This window comes from Narcine bancroftii, chromosome 3 (genome assembly GCF_036971445.1).
Source record: "Narcine bancroftii isolate sNarBan1 chromosome 3, sNarBan1.hap1, whole genome shotgun sequence".
Lineage (NCBI taxonomy): Eukaryota > Metazoa > Chordata > Chondrichthyes > Torpediniformes > Narcinidae > Narcine > Narcine bancroftii.
Window position 1 is genome coordinate 240,155,234 of NC_091471.1, and position 21,591 is coordinate 240,176,824.

The 21,591-nt window shown below is 39.4% G+C and overlaps 1 protein-coding gene across 3 annotated transcripts in view; it reads right to left on the minus strand.

Moving 5' to 3' along the window:
* The window catches only part of carm1 (coactivator-associated arginine methyltransferase 1), a 71,875-nt gene that overhangs the window by 9,496 nt on the left and 40,788 nt on the right, over window positions 1–21,591 (minus strand). For all 3 annotated transcript variants that reach the window (XM_069927249.1, XM_069927248.1, XM_069927250.1), the window contains exons 6-14: window positions 18,855–19,032; window positions 15,327–15,417; window positions 12,330–12,411; window positions 11,369–11,454; window positions 9,715–9,804; window positions 4,726–4,863; window positions 4,194–4,283; window positions 3,180–3,292; window positions 1,840–1,917 (exon numbers count right to left, since the gene is read on the minus strand). In XM_069927249.1, coding sequence (XP_069783350.1) covers window positions 1,840–1,917; window positions 3,180–3,292; window positions 4,194–4,283; window positions 4,726–4,863; window positions 9,715–9,804; window positions 11,369–11,454; window positions 12,330–12,411; window positions 15,327–15,417; window positions 18,855–19,032 — 946 coding nt within the window. The remainder of the gene's footprint in view (window positions 1–1,839; window positions 1,918–3,179; window positions 3,293–4,193; window positions 4,284–4,725; window positions 4,864–9,714; window positions 9,805–11,368; window positions 11,455–12,329; window positions 12,412–15,326; window positions 15,418–18,854; window positions 19,033–21,591) is intronic.

Consider the following 21,591-nt stretch of genomic DNA (forward strand, 5'->3'; position numbering starts at 1 on the left):
TTACACACTGCTTTGAAATAAAAACGGGTCTCCCCAAATTTGAACTGCCCAATAACTGGATGGCAAAACACAAACTCTGTTCCTGATCAGCAGAATACTCACCCAATTAGCTATGTTATATAGAGCTAGCCTTTCAGAACCCACTTAAATACATGAATGGATTGCAAGACTCTAGGGCCAGACAAGATTTGGAGATCAAAAGCTTGTGCTGAATTCAAGCAACTTTATGCTGTGTCTTGTAGCCATGAACTTCTAAAATAAAGGTTCGTCAAATCAGTAACGGTGAAGCTTTAGACATTTACCAACATAGTAACCTTTAAGAACTGGGAGAACTTAGCCAAACATTAGGTGACGTGGGGAGACAAATCATTCCCATCAAACTCTGACGCCAATTAATAGGATTGATTGTGCACAACTTAAAACATTTTTGGTCTAGAAGGTTGGGCTAATGAAAAACTGTTCAAATTTAAATTTTGACATACAGCACAGTAACAGGCTATTTCAGCTACGGCACCAATTACACTCAATTGACCTTCAACCCGGGTATGTTTTCAAATAAGAAAATGTACAGATGCATTAACAGATATTCTTCAGTTATGACCATTAACTTCCCCAATGCATTACAGATTTTTAAAATAAAAGTTCACCATTCTTTCTCTTCTCCCTTCATAAGACCTTATAGGACAGCCTGGCTGTGAGAAAATGCTAAAAATATTTAATAGTCATGCATTAATATTTAATGCATGCTCATTGCATGGGACAAACATTCTGGTGTCTTGAGCAGTACTGCACAAGTGTTGGTCAACAGAAATTAAAATTAATAGATAATTTAATAGGAAGTTATGATTTATTTCCAATGCTCTCGCACATCTCAATCTCAAACAGCTTCTGTCAATTCCACCTGGAAACTTCATCATTGCACGTTACAGGGAATCTCTGCTGAGAACTGGCAGCCATGAAATGACAGAGGAGTGTTGTGAGTGGGGGGGGGGGTGGGGGGTGGAAAAGAGGTGCAACTGGAAATCGAGATGGACCACATTCATTTGGAATGGGATCAGAAGAAAACAGTGTGAATCTTGTACCCATTGTTGGTTTATCTTTGGACAATATGGAAAAATTGTATTTCAACTTTTAAATAAAATGCTATTCTTGTCAGATAACCATGAACTTTTACCCAATTCAGTCTCTCATTCAAGGCCAAAGGACTGAAAAAAAAAGTGACTTCTCCTCCAATTATGAAGGGAAGCGTCGAGGAATTTCAAAATTCCTCGACAATGCATTGGGCCATCTTTTTATGGATTGGGGATCACTATGAAAGTTGTACTGGCTGAGGAATCTGGCCAGTGGAAATACTTCCCAAGCTGTGCCCATCAGATAAAGTCAACAAGAATCCAAATCAAAACAGATCCTACAAAACAGTGCACTAGAAGCAAGGGTTGCATCACACTGCTGACAGCTGATTTAACCACACTCAATTCTAGAGCTTCCCAAAGAGGTGCTTTGTGTTAGTAAGGGATAACCCAAGGTGGTGTGTGAGTGGGGAAAAAAGGTTGAGAACCACTGCACTCGGATAACTGAATATTATGCATCTTTTCTATTTATTGTCTCTTTTTAATTCAATTTTGGATACTACAGAAGAAGTATCTGCTGATTGTAGCAAGTAAGAATTTCAGTACACATGTACATTGTACAAAAAATCACCCAACTCCATCATACCACTGGAAAGCCGAGATGGCCGAGGAAGATTGTGAAATCTGATGCGGTTTGAAACTTTAAAAGCCCTTACTTCAACCTTGAACATTCCCAAAAAGCGGCCAAACAGGATTATTTTATACCTACCCAACGGAATCAGGTTGTTGTGGCTGACTGCGGACCCACTGGCAATAACGTTGCTCAAGTCATAAGCCGTTGGGACTCCTTCAAAAGTGAAAAAGCAGAACGTCGTGATTTCACGTCCGCAACGAGGGGTTAGCAGATGAGAAAACGCCAGCATTAAATTCCCCACCAACCCATTTGACATGCACCATATGGAACTGATAATATTTCATTGTGAACTGCTACCAATTCCAATGAGAAGGAAACGTTAGAGATTGAAAATTCTTGCTTGGAAATGCTGAACATAGGATGTTAAACATTTATGCATGAAAAATAAAACAGCAATTATCAGTTTGTCAGTAGCAATTCTTCCCTCCAGTGGAAGTGCATACTAGGAAAAAAATAGCATGAATCTGATCAGGCATGGAAAATGGCGAGAGATAGGATTAACCCTTTGGAGTCTGTGTCCTGTTTTTCAGGGACCAACAAGTGCAGATACTCTTGTGTCCCCTTTTTCTGGGACTAGTTTTATACCCAAACACAGAAATGCTGGAGGAACTCAACCAGTCTTGCAGCGTTCAAAGAAGATAAAGATATACTGCTGACATTTCGGATCTGACCCCCTCTTCAAAAAAATAAAGCAAAGAAATACTCATACTAATACTGATACTGATTTTCAACCTTTCAGTTTACCCATGGACAGAGGGCATATTATGAAAGGTCAAAATGGCTGGAGTCCAAAGGGGATTAAAAAACAAAAAGTAATTGGTCAGACAAAGATTTTGTGTTGTTAGAAAGACAAATACCTAGATGGATTAGAAAACTATCTGCTGAGTTTAGTTTGAGCAGGAATCAGACTGCAATGGTTTATGTACTTGGCAGTCAGATATGTGGATGACATCAGGGACTCAGTAGGATAAAACAAAACAGATGAGTTTGCCAAAAAAACACACACAAAATGATCATTGGAGAATCGCCATTGGTACGGTGATTTCCCAGATGGTGCCCAGTGGTTTAACCTCAGAGCAGCTGAGGACACTACTCTAGTTCTCTAGACATCTACCCTACTGCGCTATCATACAGACACCAGAGGGAAAACACGATTACAAGGCGTACAGGAGCGAGAGCTTGGCTGGAGTTAGAGTTGACTCAGCCAGGTTAAAGAACACAACAAATCATTGATAAATTAATATTTGCATTCCAATTCCTCTGCAGATGTACCAAAGAGAGAATGTTAAAAGACAGTTTTTAAATAGATTCAAAGTGAATTTAAGTGCACTTTAGAAAAGGTACACAGCATACAACCAAGGCAAAAGAAATAGATTTTCTGATATTTTGCAAGCCAGAGATGGAGTGTACCGTACCAGACACTGTTAATCCTGAGCTAAGGTTGTAAGAAGCAGATGTGTTCCACATGGTCTCTGACGGAGATATGTAATGCGATCCTGGTGGCGGAGATGGAGTTGTACCCGTGTATCTGCACAAAAAGGGAAGTAACTTCATTACACATCACAAAATCATGGGAAGGAGCCAAATTATATGCTGTTGCAGAGGAGAAAATGTCAGCGAGCAGAAGGTTACAGAAAAGATTTGTTTTGTGGGCAGCACATTACAGCAGCGCTGTTACAGCGCCAGAGATCGGGACTGGGGTTCGAATCACGCACTGTACGTTCTCCTCATGTCTACGTGGGTTTTCCCCTGGGAGCTTTGATTTCCTCCCATTGTTCAAAATGTATTGGGATGTAGGTTTTAAGTGGGCATAAATTGGGCGGCACGGACTCATGGGCCGAAATGGCCTGTTATTGTTTAAATTTAATTTTAAAAAATAACAATTTAATAATTTTAAATTTAATCTCTTGGCCTTTCAAATTCCTCGTTCCATCCTGATCGCAAGTTGCATTGGGACCATTGAGAGACCCGTCTGCCGACTGAAACACATTAATTACAACTGTGCATATGTATCTATCCTTTCACGTTCATCTTTTTTGTCTCTTGTGGCATTCTGGTAAATTTGTATCATCGATGTATCTTGAGTAACTGCAGCATGGAAGAATTTTGGTGCACATGGCCACAGACACATGTTACAGCACCAGCGACCAGGACCGGTTTTCGAATCCCGCGCTGTCTGAAGGGAGTTTGTATGTTCTCCCTGTATCTGTGTGTGTTTCCTCCGGGTGCTCCGGTTTCTTCCCACCATTCAAAACGTACCAGGGTTGTAGGTCAGTTGGATGCAATTAGGTGGCATGGGCTTGTGGGCCGAAAGAGCCTTTTACTGTGTTGTATGTCTAAATTTAAATTATAAAAAAAGTGTAATGAAATTGAATATCGTAGTTCCATAACGCATGACAAAAAAATTAGCATTGTATGCCAACACTTACCTGAAAAAGGGATTCTTCAGGTCGAGCAGGTTACTAGATTTGGAACCAGTCTGATCCACCTGGGCTAGAATACTAATGTCATAACTTTGCCTAAAGAAAAATGAGTAAAGCAAAATTATACTTGGTGGCCATTAAGAACTAATATAAATTTAGTGAGGTTACTCATGTTCATTTACGATTTATGTAAAACAAAACCCACAGCCAACCATGAGCAGTTGTAAAAGGACACCATACGATTGTTCAGTTTAATATTATCCCTGACTTCAATCACTCCCGTCCAGGATCCTACCTGGTATCTTAATTTCTTCAAATTTCGGCTGGATCCTTTTCAACTTGGACAACTAACCCCAATTTCCTGTTACATCACTCTTTAAAAGTTTCCTTTTAAACTTTCCACTTCTTTTTAAGAGGCGTGTCGCAAGATCTGTACTTGTAAGAGAATCCATGCAGACACGACAAATTTGATATGATTGTACTCATCCTATTACAATTACATAGCTTTTAAAAACCCATCAGATACAATTCATGTTACCTTTTATTGGCATTCAAAACGACAGTCCCTGAGAGAGTATCACCGGCCTTGGTGAAAAGTGGCGACTGAAGCAAACAGCGAACTTGGTACCAATGAGTTAAAGGCTCTGTTGGAGCAGTGGAGAGCCACACCGTCATTCTGAAAATGATTAAACAAAGTCAGCGCATGCCTAGAGAAAGAATACAAAATTTTGTGCGTCAGAAAATAATTTACAATTTAACTGATGCAGCAGGTGTAGGAACAGTTTCCTTTATGGACCAGATTATTCAGACCCTCAAGTTATTTCTGTCATTCAATATTATTGCTGATCATGATCCCACAACCCAACAAGGGAATGCTGAGTCATTATGTTCCACTGCAGAGGATGTGAAAGGTCACACTCTTCAAAGAAGACATTCCTTGTCAAATGCTATGCTTCTAACTCCAGATTATCCCAACTGGGATAGCATTCTCTCAGACTTCTGCTGAATCTTGTTTTAAACTACTGGATTAATACTGACAGAAACAAAATCTATGTTAAACGCATTCCTTCCATGGCCACGTTAAACCTATCACCTACCCCACAACTTCAAACTAATGTAAAGCCCAATATTTACTCCAATTTCAAGCCTTAAAACATTGTGCTTTAAAAAAAGTCAATCTCTTGATGAAATTAAGTCAGGTTAGTGAATTAATAGTTATAGTACCGGCGTGTATAAATGGAGACCATCAACAATGATTTAAATCAGTTGTCTTCAAACTGCCCCTAAACTAACATTCCACCTTAAGCATTCCCTATGCCATAGGTGCTCCGTGATTAGTAGTAAGGGATTGCTTAAGGTGGGAATGTGAGTGGAAAGAAAGTTTGAAAACCCACTGTTTTAATCATACCTAATTGACTCGTTATGTGCATGGTTTCATAACTCCAAAGGAAATGGGCCAATGACAATTTTTCTCAAGCAAAATATTTCAGAAACAATTGGGTCGAGAGCAGTGATTCTCAACCTTCCCTTCCCGCTCACATAGTAAGCAATCCCTTACGATTCATAGAGCACTTATGGCATACGGATTGCTTAAGGTGGAATGTGAGTTTAGGGGGGCAGTTCAACGGGAAAGGGAGGGATGAGAAAGAAAAACAGAAGCAGGAGGCCCAGCAGATAACCAGCCCAGAAGAAGAGGACCAACATCAAGAAGCCATGAAAAAAAACCCAACAAACAGATACAAGGAAGAGAAGTAGAAGACACAAACCCAAGAGCAGACACAGAAGAAGAAGAATACCAAGCTCTGCACAGAGGAATAGAAGGTAAAATGAAAGGATAGATAAAAAATTTTTTCAAGAACAAATGAAAGCATTAAAAGAATGGTTGACACTAGAATTTAGTGAAATGAAAACTACAGAAGAAAAAGTGAGTAGAATAGAGCTGGTCATAACAGATGTAGGGAAAGGATTAGAAAATGTGGAAGAACATGTAATGGCGGTAGATATGTAAGTGAATGACTTAAAAAGAAAATTGGAAGAAAGTGACAAAAAAGTTAAATAAACACAAGAGTTGTTAGCTCAGAGGATGGATATAATGGAAAACTATAGTAGGTGAAACAATATAAAGATAGTGGGCCTAAAGGAAGATGAAGAAAGCAAAGATATGAAAGAATTTATCAAAGAATGGATCCCAAAAGTCCTGGGAATGGCAGAAATGCAGGAAGGAATGGAAATAGAAAGGGTACACAGAACATTAGCCCTGAAACCACAGTCACAACAAAAACCAAGATCCGTTTTAGTAAAATTTCTGAGATACACGACAAGAGAAAATATATTGCAGAAGGCAATGAATAAAATTAGAGAAGACAAAAAAACCACTGGAGTATAAAGGTCAAAATTTTTTTTCTACCCAGACATAAGTTTTGAGCTCCTTTAGGAGAACTCCTCTTCTTTAGGAGTTTAACACAGCAAAATCGATCCTATGGAAAAAAGGCTATAAATTTATGTTAAGATATCCAGCAATGCTTAAAATAGTTATCCCGGGGGAGCAAAACAGACTGTTCTCGGATCCAGAGAAAGCACGAGAATTTGCAGAGTGCCTGCAGGACAAAAAGAGAGATGAAGTGATGTAACAAGAATGAAGAACGATGACAAACTACATATAAAGATGTAAAAATAATGTATAAGTAAGAACTAAAGGAGGGAAGTAAAGGGAAGTAAGGGAGAAGGGGGGAAGAGGAAGGGGTAAAAAAAATAAAAAGAAAAAGAGAAAAGAGAGGGGGAGCTTTGTTTTAATGTGAAGATAAAAGTCTTTTCTGGAGTGGGTTGGGTGGGAGAGAATAACAGTCACTGCGAAATCAGTTGACACTTGCGAACGGGTTCGCAGTCCGAATGGAGAGGGGAGTTGTGGTTGCCCGGCAAGGGACAAGGGGGCGACTCGGGGGGGGGGGGGGGGGGACACACACTTGGGTTAAGGGAATTTTAGATGTGGGAGTGGTTGAAGTATTTTATATTTTAGAAATGTTGTCATACATTGAGTTCAAAAAAGGAAAACTGAGAAATGAAAATGGGGAAAAGGGAAAAGGTGGTGGTGAGGAAGTGGAAATGAGATGTAAACAGAGTATGAGGTGGCCATTTTGAATTATATGACTATAAATATTAACGGAATACATAACCAAATCAAAAGGAAGAGGCTATTAAATTTACTGAAAAAAATAGATATAGCATTCGTGCAGGAAACTCATCTAACTGAAGTGGAACATAATAAATTAAGGAGAGACTGGGTAGGGCACGTAGCGGCAGCATCATATAATTCAAAAGCCAGAGGTGTAGCTATATATAATCAATAAAAATGTACCAACCAAAATAGAGGAAGAAATAATAGATCCAGCAGGGAGATATGTAATGATAAAGTGTCAGATATATTCAGAACTCTGGAATTTGGTCAATATATATGCACCTAATGAAGAGGATCAAAAGTTTATGCAAGATATTTTTTTGAAGATTGTAGAAACGCAGGTGAATATATTGATAGGGGGGAACTTTAACCTAAATTTGGATTCAAAGATGGATAAAACTGGACAAAAGACTAGCAAAAAAAACAAAGTAGCCAAATTTATGGTTAAATCAATGCAGGAAATGCAACTTTTGGATATATGGAGGAGACAACACCCAAAGGAGAAGGAATACTCATATTATTCGAGTAAACATAAAACATACTCAAGGATTGACCTGTTCCTGTTGTCAGCCCATATCCAAGGGAGAGTTAGGAAAACAGAATATAAAGCTAGATTGTTATCGGATCACTCACCCCTGTTATTAGCAATAGAGCTGGAGGACATCCTACCAAGAACGTATAGATGGAAATTAAACTCCATGCTACTTAAAAGACAGGAATTTAGAGAATTCATTGAGCACCAAATTAAAAAGTACTTTGAAATAAATACAGAATCAGTGAAAGACAAATTGAAATTATGGGATGCAATGAAAGCCTTCATCAGAGGGCAGATAATAAGTTATGTAACTAAGATGAAAAAGGGCTACAATTGGGAAATAGAACAGCTGGAAAGGAAGAACTAGCAACAAGGGAAGATACAACAAAAAGAAGAGAATTGGCGGACAAAAAAAAAATACGAAACACTACAAACGTATAAGGTGGAGAAGAACATAATGAAAATAAAGCAGAAGTATTATGAGCTAGGAGAAAAAGAACTGCACAAAATACCAGCTTGGCAGCTTAAAACAGAACAAGCTAAAAGAACGGTATTGGCATCAAGGAAAAAGGACAAACAAATTACATATAACCCAACAGAGATCAATAAAACTTTAAGGAATTATACGAACAATTATACTGAACTGAGAACGAAAGAAGACAAAATAGATGAGTTTTTAGCTAAAATTGAACTACCGAAATTGCAAGAAGAGGAGCAAAATAAATTGATAAAACCATTTGAAATAGAGGAAATACAGGATATATTAAAAAAGCTACCGAACAATAAAATGCCTGGAGAGGACAGACTACCAATAGAATTCTATAAAACATTTAAAGAGTTGTTAATTCCTCCTCTCCTGGAAGTAATGAACCAGATTGAAGAAACACAAAACTTGCCAGATTCATGTAAAACAGCAATAATTACAGTAATACCAAAGAAGGGGAAAGATCCACTAACACCAGCATCGTATAGACCAATATCTCTACTTAACCCAGATTATAAGATAATAGCAAAACTATTAGCAAACAGATTGGCTGACTGTGTACCAAAAATAGTAAAACTAGATCAAACTGGATTTATTAAGAAAAGACAAAACAACGGACAATGTCTGTAAATTCATCAACTTAATCCATGCAGTACAAGGAAATAAGACGCCGACAGTGGCTGTTGCTTTAGACACAGAGAAAGCCTTTGACAGGGTAGAATGGAATTATTTATTCAAAGTATTACAGTGGTTCAACCTACCAGAGAAATATATTAAATGGATTAAAGCATTATATAAGGGACCAATGGCGAAGGTGACAGTAAATGGATATATATCAAAACAATTTAAATTAAGCAGGTCAACTAGGCAGGGATGTCCACTATCACCCTCACTGTTCACTTTAACAATAGAACCCTTGGCAGAACTGATAAGAACAGAAAATAAAAGGGATAAAAATAAAAGAAAATGAATATAAAATCAGTTTATTTGCAGATGACATCATAGTATACTTAACAGAACCAGAATTATCACTAAAAGAATTACATAAGAAATTGAAGGAATATGGAGAAATATCAGGGTACAAGATCAACGCAAATAAAAGTGAAGCAATGCCAATGAATAATGCGGATTACACAGAGTTTAGAAAAGAATCACCAGCTTGGGGAGGCAGTTTGAAAACCACTGATTTAAATGAACCCATTTCAGGGTGTGAATGACTTCCTGGTGATTAAATTCCAGCCAACACACACATTGCACAAACCTTGTGAACATATTTTGCTTCAAGTGTTAACTAATTTAATACAGAATGAGAGACAAGAAAGTAAGTACTCACTGGGATCCAATGAAGGCCACATCAAACCAGAATGCCAAACCATGGACTAACCCTGAATGCAACATATGGAACTTGAATGGAATTTCTATTCTGCAAGAAGAAACAAGGGATGAAAACACTTGGAACAAGCCCAGGGGGTGATGCAAATATGTTTTAATTAGAGCTCAAGGTTCAGGCAAAAGGTTCTACTTCCTACACACCCATGCACACATCATTCACCCCAATCCTCCCCCCACAAAAAAAAAGGGAAATGTTAGAAAGGAATGCTGAGTTTTACAAAAACAGGTTCATAGTTTTGAAGCTGGAATGTTGATCTCAGATGGAAAAATCATCCAATAAGCCACAAAGTGCCCCTCACCATTGCCAGTGGCTAAACCACTTCTCCTACTCTTTCACCTAGGCTGAGCTGCCCTTTCGCTGCAACTGCCTCAGAGGAGACTGCCAGAAATATGACGACATGTCCAAATCCACAACAAATATTCATTAGTTTAAAAGCAGACTGCAATCAACATACGGCAGTTCAGGCATTTAAAATTATTACTATGGGATTGATAGATGCTTATTTTTTTAAAGTAGTATTTGACTTTCAGCTGCTTGGAGAACACGCAATGTGAAGGAGCATCAAGTGACCAGGAGCACGAGGCAGGTCAGGAACAAGAGCAACGTTCAGCAGACCGGGGGCCAACTGTCCCTTCACCAAATGATGCACAGTGATCACATTTCATCATGGTGTAGCATTTATAACACTGCCTTCTGGCACTGCTTCTGGCACCATGTAATTAGAGGCCCCGTCATCATGGTGGTGGGGGGGGCGGGGGGGCAGGGGGTTACTCCCAGGCATCCATTACTCTTCATTTAATGTAGGAGAGCTATCATTTTTGTGACTCTGGTCAAGCAGATCATGCTCAGAACAGTTTAAAAAAAGGTTTGGGACTGCAGAACACCTGGCCGATACTGGAGGCAAGTATGACCAGCATCAGCTTACAGTCTTTTAGCCAGGTATTAGAGGCGACGTGCATCTAGACAGAAGTAGATCAGAGCAGACCTACTGTAATTTCACGAAAATCTGACCCCTCCACCTGTTTGTAAAAGCGGTCAATGAGGTCACAGTATATTGTATGCACCCCTTGGCTCAATGTCATTGAAGATGTGCTTATAAAGACCCACTGATTGAAAAAGAAAACAGCGAATAACAACTTGTACATTTGTCACAATTGTCTGTTGACACACACAGATACAAGACTCAGCCATTTCCATTCTCACATCAACTTACCAGTCACTGCAGAATAATCGAACTGGCCGGGCCTTCTGCAAACAAAAGTCGCCCACATAACCCTCACTGCATCTATCATTTTGTTTTAAGATATACCTTCTGGGTTATTTTCGTGAAATTACAGTACTTCCGCCCTTGTGATAACATTAACGAATTTGCTGTTGACATAACCAGGGAATTTATCAGTCCTGCAAGCAAATCCTGAATTCAGCCAATTGATTCCAGCCCCAATAAATACAGGAGTTGTGTGGCGATGCTGTGTGACTGGCGCTCCGTCAGCCATGTTCATTGAGACTCTCCAGCCCCAGACATAGGAGTTGTATGACGATTCTCTGGGACTTGTATCCATCAGCACTGTGCACTCTGAGTTCGACATCTTACCGGTGCAAATCATTCTCTTCGGCTTCTAGAAAGTTCACTGTGTACTTCACCGACTTGGCCATAAGAATCCGGATGTCAAATGTGTCCTTCAACACACAAAGAGCAGTCAGTGTTACACGTGAAACAGCAAACCTGTACTGGGAATGCAACAAATCAATCGAGGATGTGTTGTGTTTAATTTCCTGATGGTTATAGTCAGGTTAGGGGTCAAGTTATCTTTAGAACTTCTGCACAGCAGTTTTTATTTTTAAACCACAAATGTTCTCCCACTCACAATCTTAGTGGAGATGCCAGGATGATGCAACAGCTATTTTTCAAAGTTGAGCTGAGACGGTACAATACTGGCATGGAGCACCAAAGGCAAGTCTAATCCTACTCAAAGACAACAGCCACTCAAGGGGCTAAAGTAACCAAAGCTGGATGGAGTATTTCAGCTTTCCAACACTGCCCCAGAGGAAAAAAAGATCATCTAATTTAACAACCCCCATGATCTTTTTGGCAGCATAAAAACTACCCCCCATGACCTTTCTGCTGTAAAACAATGAATTTTGTGACGTTTGTGACAATAAACTCTGGTTTCTGGCAGCACAAATGAAGTTTATGACCTATGTGATTTACGACCATCTGTACATTCAACCAAAAAAAAATCTGTAAATAAAAATTTACGCTTGGACGTATGTCCACCAGTGCTCATGATAGTGACCGTCAGATGATAACCCGGCATTGTGTACATCACAGCATCTCTCTCAGTTGCCATTTGGTAAGTGCAAATTATTCAAGTAAATCTAACAAATTTTTGTGCTGGATTAAACCACAAAGAATGTTGTTCTGGTATACAACATCTACAGGCCATGCTAACATATGTCTGACGCATCCATTTTGAGATCCAGTCTGAACGGAACTTGGAAGTATGTCGGGGAATGGCTTTAATTAATAAAAACCAATGCATCAACACACTCACCACAATTGGCTGTTTGAAGTATTCATCTACAGCAGCACCCCGCAGGGCGGATAAATCCACACCATGGAACGACGGCTGGTACCTGGCAAACACACGCACACACACATATTAGTGAGCAGAGAGAAACAAAGGGCTGGATTGGCATTTCAGAGCAAACAGTACTCAAGTTCAAGTTTATTATTATCCAATTTTACAAGTACAACCCGACAGATCAGCGTTCTCAGGTCCTCGGTGAAAAACACGCAGACGCACAATCAGACAAAGGATAGATATGCATTACATACATAAAAAGAAATATTATTTAATAAATAGTAGAGTCTTGGGAGGGTTTGTATGAACAGGTCACCAACAAAACAAAATTTCCAAACCAAACACCAGGGAACATCTGTACAAATTGGGAAGGGAGGGAAGTTTAGGGAAGAAAAAAAACATCCCAACAGTTGTGCATTGCCAGGGAATGGTGGTGAAGGCTGGAATACTCAGGGCATTTAAGAGACTCATAGACTGGCACATGGATGAAAGAAAAACAAGAGGTAGGTGGGTTTAGATTTTTTTTTTGGTAGGAATATTTTGGTCAGTCAGGACAACATTGAGGGCTAAAGGGCCTGTTTTTACCTTCATTGGCACCAGTAAAAAAAAAAAATCCACAGAAAGCACAAAAATAATGTATTGATCAAAACTCCATTGAGATTGAAACTTCTCTGTTCAGAAAATTTTGTCTGGTGCAAACAGAAAATAAAACACCATTTACTCCTGCACTTTTTAAATTTTTTTTAAATTTTTCACATTATGACTCTTGCACTTCTGAAGGCAGTTTTGTGATAACCATCTGCTTTACCACAAAGGTGAGCAAAGCTCAAGAACACAGCTTCTCCCAAAATAATACATCACTTCTCCATGTACAATAAAGCCCAACTAGGCCTCAAGCTCTTCCCAAAGTGCTTTTCATGCTTTTATTGGGCAACAGGAAACCAAATGTCAGCCTCGAATACACGTGACTCAATTATACCCGCAACAGCAAGTTTGCCAACACCAGAGGGATGAAGAGGGGCCAGGGGTTATGGACAGAAATGGAGGAGCCTGAGACTACATCAGCAGCCTGCAAAAGACACTACAGATGGCACCGCAGAAAACTGCTACACAAATACAAGTTTTACTCCTTTAGTTAACAGGAACAATCCTTTTGTATGACACTTGATTGGGAATGACAATATATTCCTCAAGTGGGAATTACATTACCCAGCCCTGAGAATTTATTACTGATAAGTTGGTTAACATTATGCATAAAGTGTGTAATGCCCAAACCTACTGAATATTTCTGGGGAAACTCTGCTAGTTTTATTAGGAGGTTGAAGCTTCTTATGCAAGTTTCCTTTGCTCCACATCCTCTGATTAACTGCTTTGTTTTTTTTTTAAAAAAAGGGTAGGAGGAAACCAGAGCACCCAGTGAACCCTACGCAGACACAGGAGACATGAAAACTCCTTGGATAGTGTGGGATTCAAACCCATGTCACTGGCTCTGTAATAGCATTGCACTAAACTCGCATTCTACACAAAAATGTGGGAGGAACTCAGCAGGTCAGGCTGCATCCACAGAAGCTAAAAGGTAGTCAATGGTTCAGGCCAAAACCCTTCATCTGTAATGTACTCTCTGTATAATTATTTTTAAAGATTAAAGGCCCATGAAAAATTCCTCTGCAGGTGTTCATATTGCATTACATCCTGATGTTGCTTGCCTCTCACCAGATTGTAGCTATTCTCATTTTCAAATTAATATGACATGTCCTCCAACACACCACAGCACAGTTCTTTACCTGCATCCTGACCACAGAACATTACAGTACAGAAAACAGGCTCTTTGGCCCTTCTAGTCTCTGGTGAACTGTTATTCTGTTTCGCCCCTCTGACCTGCATCCAGTTCACAGCTTACAGCAAAATTCCCAAAATCCAGATGGCAGAAGACTGGACCACCCAAGGATCCGGACTTTTTGAAAACTCTCAAACTTAGCGGGCTTTTGTGCACACGTTTGCATGTGAGCGCGAAGTGCCAAATACGGCAAAAAAATTTTTGTACTTTGTATTTTATTCAAAAAATGTTTTGTTAATAAACTATCAAAATTTACCTGTTCATCTCTTCTTTATTCCTCCTTATATATGAATTTTAAAAGTACTTCCTGAGAATTCAGCAAATCTGGACCGACCCAATCACCAAGCAGTCTGGACTTTATAACTTCTACTATATTTTCAACACCAGGTAGAAATGCCTCTTTGCCGCAACAGACACAGGTCAACAATCTACCTGTCCCACAAAACACCATGCTTGCCTGCATGCCCTGAGCTTTACATATTGCATGTACTGTAGCTTGAAATTTGAGTTTCCATGCTTTGAGAATGCCTTCATTAGGTTACAAAACAGTGCAGGGAAGTTAAAGGAAAGCACATTTGTCCAACAGAAATACATCATGTTTACATTTATTCTTAACAGTGGGATATGACAGCAGGAGAGGTAAAGTGTATCCTATTGCTGGAAAATAAGCTTATGGTGAAGAGGACTATTTTATCGTCCAGAAGAACAGACCTGACGTACAAAACAATGACTTGTTTATAGACAACATTATTCCAGGAGGTAAATGATGTAGGAATCACCCTGCCCAATACTGTGAACTCACTGCCAATAAACAGCAAATTAATAATGTTACTTCTAACAATCCCCCCACACTGTATTTTACTGGGGAAATTACACTGGTTTCACGAGGAGGTTTTAGATTTTTTTTGCAAGGTCAGTTTCTTCCACTCTTGAAATCATTCACTGACTAAATTAAAGCTCCTTGTAGCAAATAGTCATACTTATAGTTGGCTGCATTCCAGAAATTAATTTTACTTCCAAATATTAGCTCGGTGCATTTTTTTTAAATAAAAGGAATTAAAACAATTAGTGTGCAGGTGTTCTACACTGGTTTTACTCATCTTCTGCCCCAGAGTGGAACAGAAACATACCAGAAGTTTGCTTTTGTAAACTGCTCCATGTAAAGCTGCTCATCAGTGAAGGGTGCAAGGTGAACATCACCCAGGGTCGGAAACAAATTACCTGGAATATATAGAAAAAGACATTATTCAACATCGCCAAAATCATCCTGAGTTCTACCTGCTAATTATATGGGAGCACGTCAAAATTTCAAGCAGCTCTAATTATTTCTAGACTGGTATAATGGATTAGAAGCACACTTGTGTCTCTGATACCATGCTATGATAAATGGGCCGTAAAGTAAACAGCATGCGTCCTACTCCAAAAACAAGGGCAATAATCAGCTCGTATTGTGAGCTGGTTACCATCCAGTCACAAAGGGTAGGAGAGCTCTGATAAAAAAAATTACTGTAAATACTAGTGTAAGTCAACTCTATATTTTTAGCCCAAAACATTGGTATTTTTCCATACATCTCATGTAAAAGTCAACCCTCATCTGTCAAATCGGCCTGGCTGCTCGCAGGCTAGAGCTCCCGACGCCTCAGTCGAGAACTCATTCTTCAGCCCCACGCCCATGGGAGTTTTAGATGCCTCAAATGTGGTCTTCCCACACAGTCCTGGCTTCCCGGCTACAGGGGTTTTCTGACGCCTCAAACGCAGACTTCCCACCCGCCCATCAGAGCTCTTGACCCCTACTTACCGTGGTCAAAAGTGGTACCCTCGTAATAGTTAACCCCATAGATTTAACGTTAGAAAATGATCTACAAAATATGACGTAACGCAAATATATCTGGTAATTAAATTATAAAGGAATGAAGCAGTCCAGGAAAAAATGAGGTATGGCAACAGAGCAGTAGAAACTGACTTGGGAATCCCATGTAAAATTGATTCAGTTTTCCTTCCAAAGATACTGCCCGACCTGATGAGGTGTTTGCTCTCTATCTTCACAGCCCAACTTGCTAAGTATTTCTGTTGTTTCTCTTTCCACAGTTACTGCCTGTCCTAGCAAGTATTTCCATTTAAAAAAAAAACATAACATTTGAGAGTTTTTTTTCCTAACCAAGAATGCATAGCTCGGTACAACAATACCAAGGTAGTGGGTTGTATAAAGGGAGGGGATGAGCCAGCATAAAGAATGGAGATTTTAAAACTTGGGTGAATGGTGCACCACAAGCTTGGACTCAATGTCACCAAAACCAAGGAGCTGATTGTTGACTTCAGGAAAGGATACCTAGAGGGATACAATCCAGTGGCCTTTGGGGGAAATCAGAGGTGGAGAGGGTGAGCAAATTTAGGTTCTTGGGAGCCACTATCTCGGAGGATCTTTCCTGGACCCAACACACTAATGGCATCATGAAGAACGCACATCAACGCCTCTACTTCCTCAGGAAGTTTGTGGAGGTTTGGTATGACACCAGAAACCGTGGCAAATTTCTAAAGAAATGTGGTGGAACGTGTGCTGACTGGATGCATCATGGTCTGGTCTGGAGACACCAATATCCCTGAGCGTAAAGCCCTCCAAAAGGTAGTAAACACAGCCCAGGACATCTCAGGCAAACCCCTCCCCATTATTGAGTACATTAACAGGGAATGCCCTTCAGAGGGCAGCAGCGACCATCAAAGACCCACACTGCCCAGCACGCGCTCTGTTCTCGCTGCTGCCATCAGGAAAGAGGTATCGGTGCCATAAGACTTGCACCACCAGGTTCAGGAACAGCTGCTCCCCCTCCACCATTAGACCCCCTCAAATGAAAAACTAAATCAGAGACTCATTTAAGGACTCTTACTGTGCACACTATTGATTTTTTTTTCTCTCTGTATTGCACAGTTTGTTTACATTCATTTTTTGTTTACATGTTTACGCTGTGAACAAATTATTTTTTGCACTACAATTAGTGGTAATTCTGCTGTGCCCACAGGAAAAAGAATGTCAGCATTGTACGTGATGTCAAGTATGACAATAAATCTGAACTCTGAATCTGACATTTCCATCAGCTTCCTCTGAATCTATGGTGCTCAGTTTACCCCACGCAATCACTTACATTACACAGAGCTGCATCATTAAACAGCAAGAGCAAGAATATTATTCCCACTGGAACAGGTTGTCAAGGGAAGAGGAAAAATTTAAAAGTAATCTAGACATGAACAGGCAGGGGGTAGTTGCAAACCATGGGCAGGCAGATGGGATTAGTTTAGATGGCCACATTGGTCGGTGTAGACAGGCAAGGTCAAAGGGTCAATTTCTGTGCTGCACTGTTCTATACACAGGTAGGAAGTGTTCTGGCATTTTGAAGGACCCAAAACCCATTAAAAAAACTCAGGCTTCTACAACTACACAATTAAAAGAAGTCATAAAGTGAATACTTTTAATCACCAGGGAGATTACATCAGAGGAGTGTCTAGTGGGATCAAGTTAGCAATGTGGCTTTGAAATATTAGTGCCCTTCATCTTGAAGCTGGCACTTTAGTCATGCTGTTTAACCAGATTAAAGACTAGTTGATGCATTCAAATACAAAAAGAGGAGTTTACTGTAGATAGAGATCAAACATAAAAGCAGATGTGCGGCTTCAATGACACAGCCCTCTGATCAATGAGCAAATTGGCAGTAGCATGCAGTAAGCCCAGACTCTCCTCACCCGTGCAGCTGACAGGTGAGACCAGAGACTCACCATTCAACTTTTATTACGGCTGAGCTAATCAGATCCATTTATAAAATGGACCCAAAAATTCATACTTTTTCCTCTTTTTACTTGAAGATACTCCATTGCATAAACATGGCATTAAAATAGCACCCATAAGCAGTCAATTCATCAGACAAATACACCGAAGCTCAAAATCTCTGGAAAAAAAAAACATCAAAAGGCCAAATGAAAACAGACCATGTTGTAGGTCAGATTTCCACTTCGTGCAAGAAACTGGAAATCAGCCAACTGACCCGTGATCCCACTCTGAACTCAACTTGTTCTTTAAAATGTTCATGACTTTTTAGTGGTACAACAGAAAAATAGTTGTTGCAGTGGAAGGACTCAAAATGAAGTGAAACACAACAGTCTGCCGACACTGTGATTGTAGTGAAAACACAAATGGTGGAGGAACTCGGCCGGTCCTGCAGCGTCCATAGGAGGAAAAGATACTGACACTACGGGCCCGAGCCCTTCTTCAAGGTGTGAACAGGCGTCTGAATAAAAAGGTAAGGGGTGAGGGGAAGAAAGGGCAGCGGGAGGAACAAAGGGCAACAGACAAATTGGACATGGTCTAGAGCTCGAGAGCAGCAGTGAGTGCAGAAGGGGAGAAGTGAGAGAGGCACACAGAACTGCCTTTGAAGAGAGGAGGAAAACGTCTTCAGCAGAGGGTGAGTGACCCAGTCTTTTTATCCAGACGTTTGCCTCCTTTTTGCTCAAAGGACTCCCTCCTATGGATGCTGTGATACCTGACGAGTTCCTCCAACATTTCTGTGCTTCCATTGGACTCAAAATGAAGCTTCAACTATAAGGTAACATTACTGCAGTTCCATCATTATCCTCCTACTTCACCCATGTGTACCCTGAATTAAACTTACCGTTTGGCTTCAACCATTTCTTGGCATGCAGATAGCTCTCCAGCATGCGTTCGTTGAAGAGCATGTAGCCCATCGGCTCAGAGATAATGATATCAACCTGTTCAGGGATGCTCACTTCCTCCACCTTGCCTGGGATGATGAGGATGCGATCTGCTAGGTTGTTGCTTTTCACCAGCATCTGCCAAGGAGGTTAATCATTTGCATCAGTATCACGCAGTCCTTTCATTTCCATGATAAATAACCCCTCAGTCGGAAGATGGATTCCAACAGTTCTGGGATTACAGATTTAGGCAAGTGTGCAGATTTTTCTGTCCACATTTTTCAAGTCCCAAATAAAATTGTGTCCAAAGTAAACCCATGTTCAACATACCCTCTTCATTCACTACACAGCAGGGTTTCAATTTTTACCGGACATAATGATTCAGATTTACTTTATTATCAACGTGGCTTAATTATAAACAGCCCAAGCAGACAGCAAAACTTGCATTTCACCACTGTAGAAGCAGATGAAAACACGAACAGTGTTCCTGGTGCATTAATATTAAAGCAGTAACCAAGTTGTTAATTTCAATGCTAGTGAATTTGGAGTTTCAGTATGGCACAATTATTGCCTCCAAGTAAAATTGATAGCATCTCCTGACATCTACAATTATCATGGAAAGTTCCAATTTGCTCTTACAGGTTCCATTTCTCTGCCTCAGGATGCACTCTGTAACCAGCTCAGAATCAATAGCTTGATGTGGACGAGAATCTAAAGTTTAAAAAAAATGCACGATCCTTTCTGATAAAACACGTGTGCTTTTTTAAAAAAAAGAGTTTGGAAATTAGGCAATAGGATCGATGTGCAGTTAAAAAATAAGTTGTATTTATGTTGTGACATACACACTACAAAGAAAATCCCATGCAAAATGATCGAGTAACAGATCCCATTTTAATTAGCAGTACAATATGAGGTTGGTAAACAAAACCTCTCCTAATAGGATGTTGCCAAAAAGTAAAGAGTGTTCCCAGCCAAAAGAACATGGTTTCATTTCAATACAGTGTCAAAATGGTATTAGTATTGTTTAAAAAGCAATATTCTAAGGGAACGTTTGAACTTTTAGCCACATTTTGCTTTCCTTCACACAGTTCACAAAAAACACTGCAAAAACAAAAGAACAAGCCACAGTTGACTTTAATAGTTCCTGGTTTCATCTTAAACTTTTTATTTTAAGATTCATAGCAAATTATTCCCTACTTCCGTATTCAAAAGGTACACAGCAGGGATTCAGGGCCAATGAGTAGATTATGAGCACCTAGTCTGGGATGTACTTGCCTGAAAAAACTTCAGCAGAAAACTCAAGGTTGGATACATAGGTTGCAATAAATTTGTGACTCTGTATTTGGAATCTCATCATGAAGAGTGGGAGGAAATAAAACAAAGTGGAAATATTTTGACAATAGTTATGAATATATAAATCAGCTTTCCCTAGAAAGCAGAATAAAGCCAAGGAAATACATTTTAGTTTCTTAATACTTCTGTAATTTTAATTGCATGGAACATTGGAAGAGATTGGAGGAGTATCAGCATTTAAGGATTCCCTGAAATCAACGTCTTTAACATTCATTATTGCTTCCAAGTAGCTGAGAAGATCAAAGGGTTAACAAAAGATACAGCATGTAATTGTCTCATACACCCGATTCCACTAACTTGAGATAGGCAAGCAAAATCAAGTCCCAGTTTTTTTTTTGACAAAACTCAAGTTCTTGGTTGGGATGGCATAATCTATACCTCAGATTTAAAAAAACCCCACAAAATTAAATATTTAAAAAGGGACCATTATGAGGCATTAATTGGAAAACACTTGTTTAAGTTTTTTTTCATGCATCTTTGCAAGTTCTCTGCATGCCTTTTTCAGCACACATGCTGTCTCCTGGATGTTCATATAATCGCCATCGATTTATTGCAAACGTATTTCCTTTTTTAAAATTTTTTTATTTTTCACACCATAAACCACACTGATCAAGATACATACATTTTACTTTTCAAATATATAGTGTCATTTTCTTTCCCCCCTCCCTCCTCGCATCCCACCCTCCCTACCTCCCCCCCATTCATTTAGACTACAAAATCTAAGACACATTAAACCAGTCAAACAATGTTGTCATTCAATAAAAATAAACAAGAAATTCCACTGAGTCAATTCTTTTCATTTCCTTCTCCTTTCGTTAATTTAGGTGGTAGATGTCCCCGGTAGGTTTTCTCTATTGTGTTTCATGTATGGCTCCCATATTTGTTCAAATATTTCAATATTATTTCTTAAATTATATGCTATTTTTTCTAATGGAATACATTTATTCATTTCTACATACCATTGTTGTATTCTCAAATTATCTTCCAATTTCCAGGTTGACATAATACATTTTTTTGCTACGGCTAGAGCTATCTTAACAAATCTTTTTTGTGCACCATCCAAATCAAGTCCAAATTCTTTATTTTTTATGTTACTTAGGAGGAAGATCTCTGGGTTTTTTGGTATATTGTTTTCTGTAATTTTATTTAATATCTGGTTTAGATCTTCCCAAAATTTTCTACTTTCTCACAAGTCCAGATTGCATGAATTGTTGTTCCCATTTCTTTTTTACAATGAAAACATCTGTCAGATACTGTTGGGTCCCATTTATTTAACTTTTGAGGTGTAACGTATAGCCTGTGTATCCAGTTATATTGTATCATACGTAACCTCGTATTTATTGT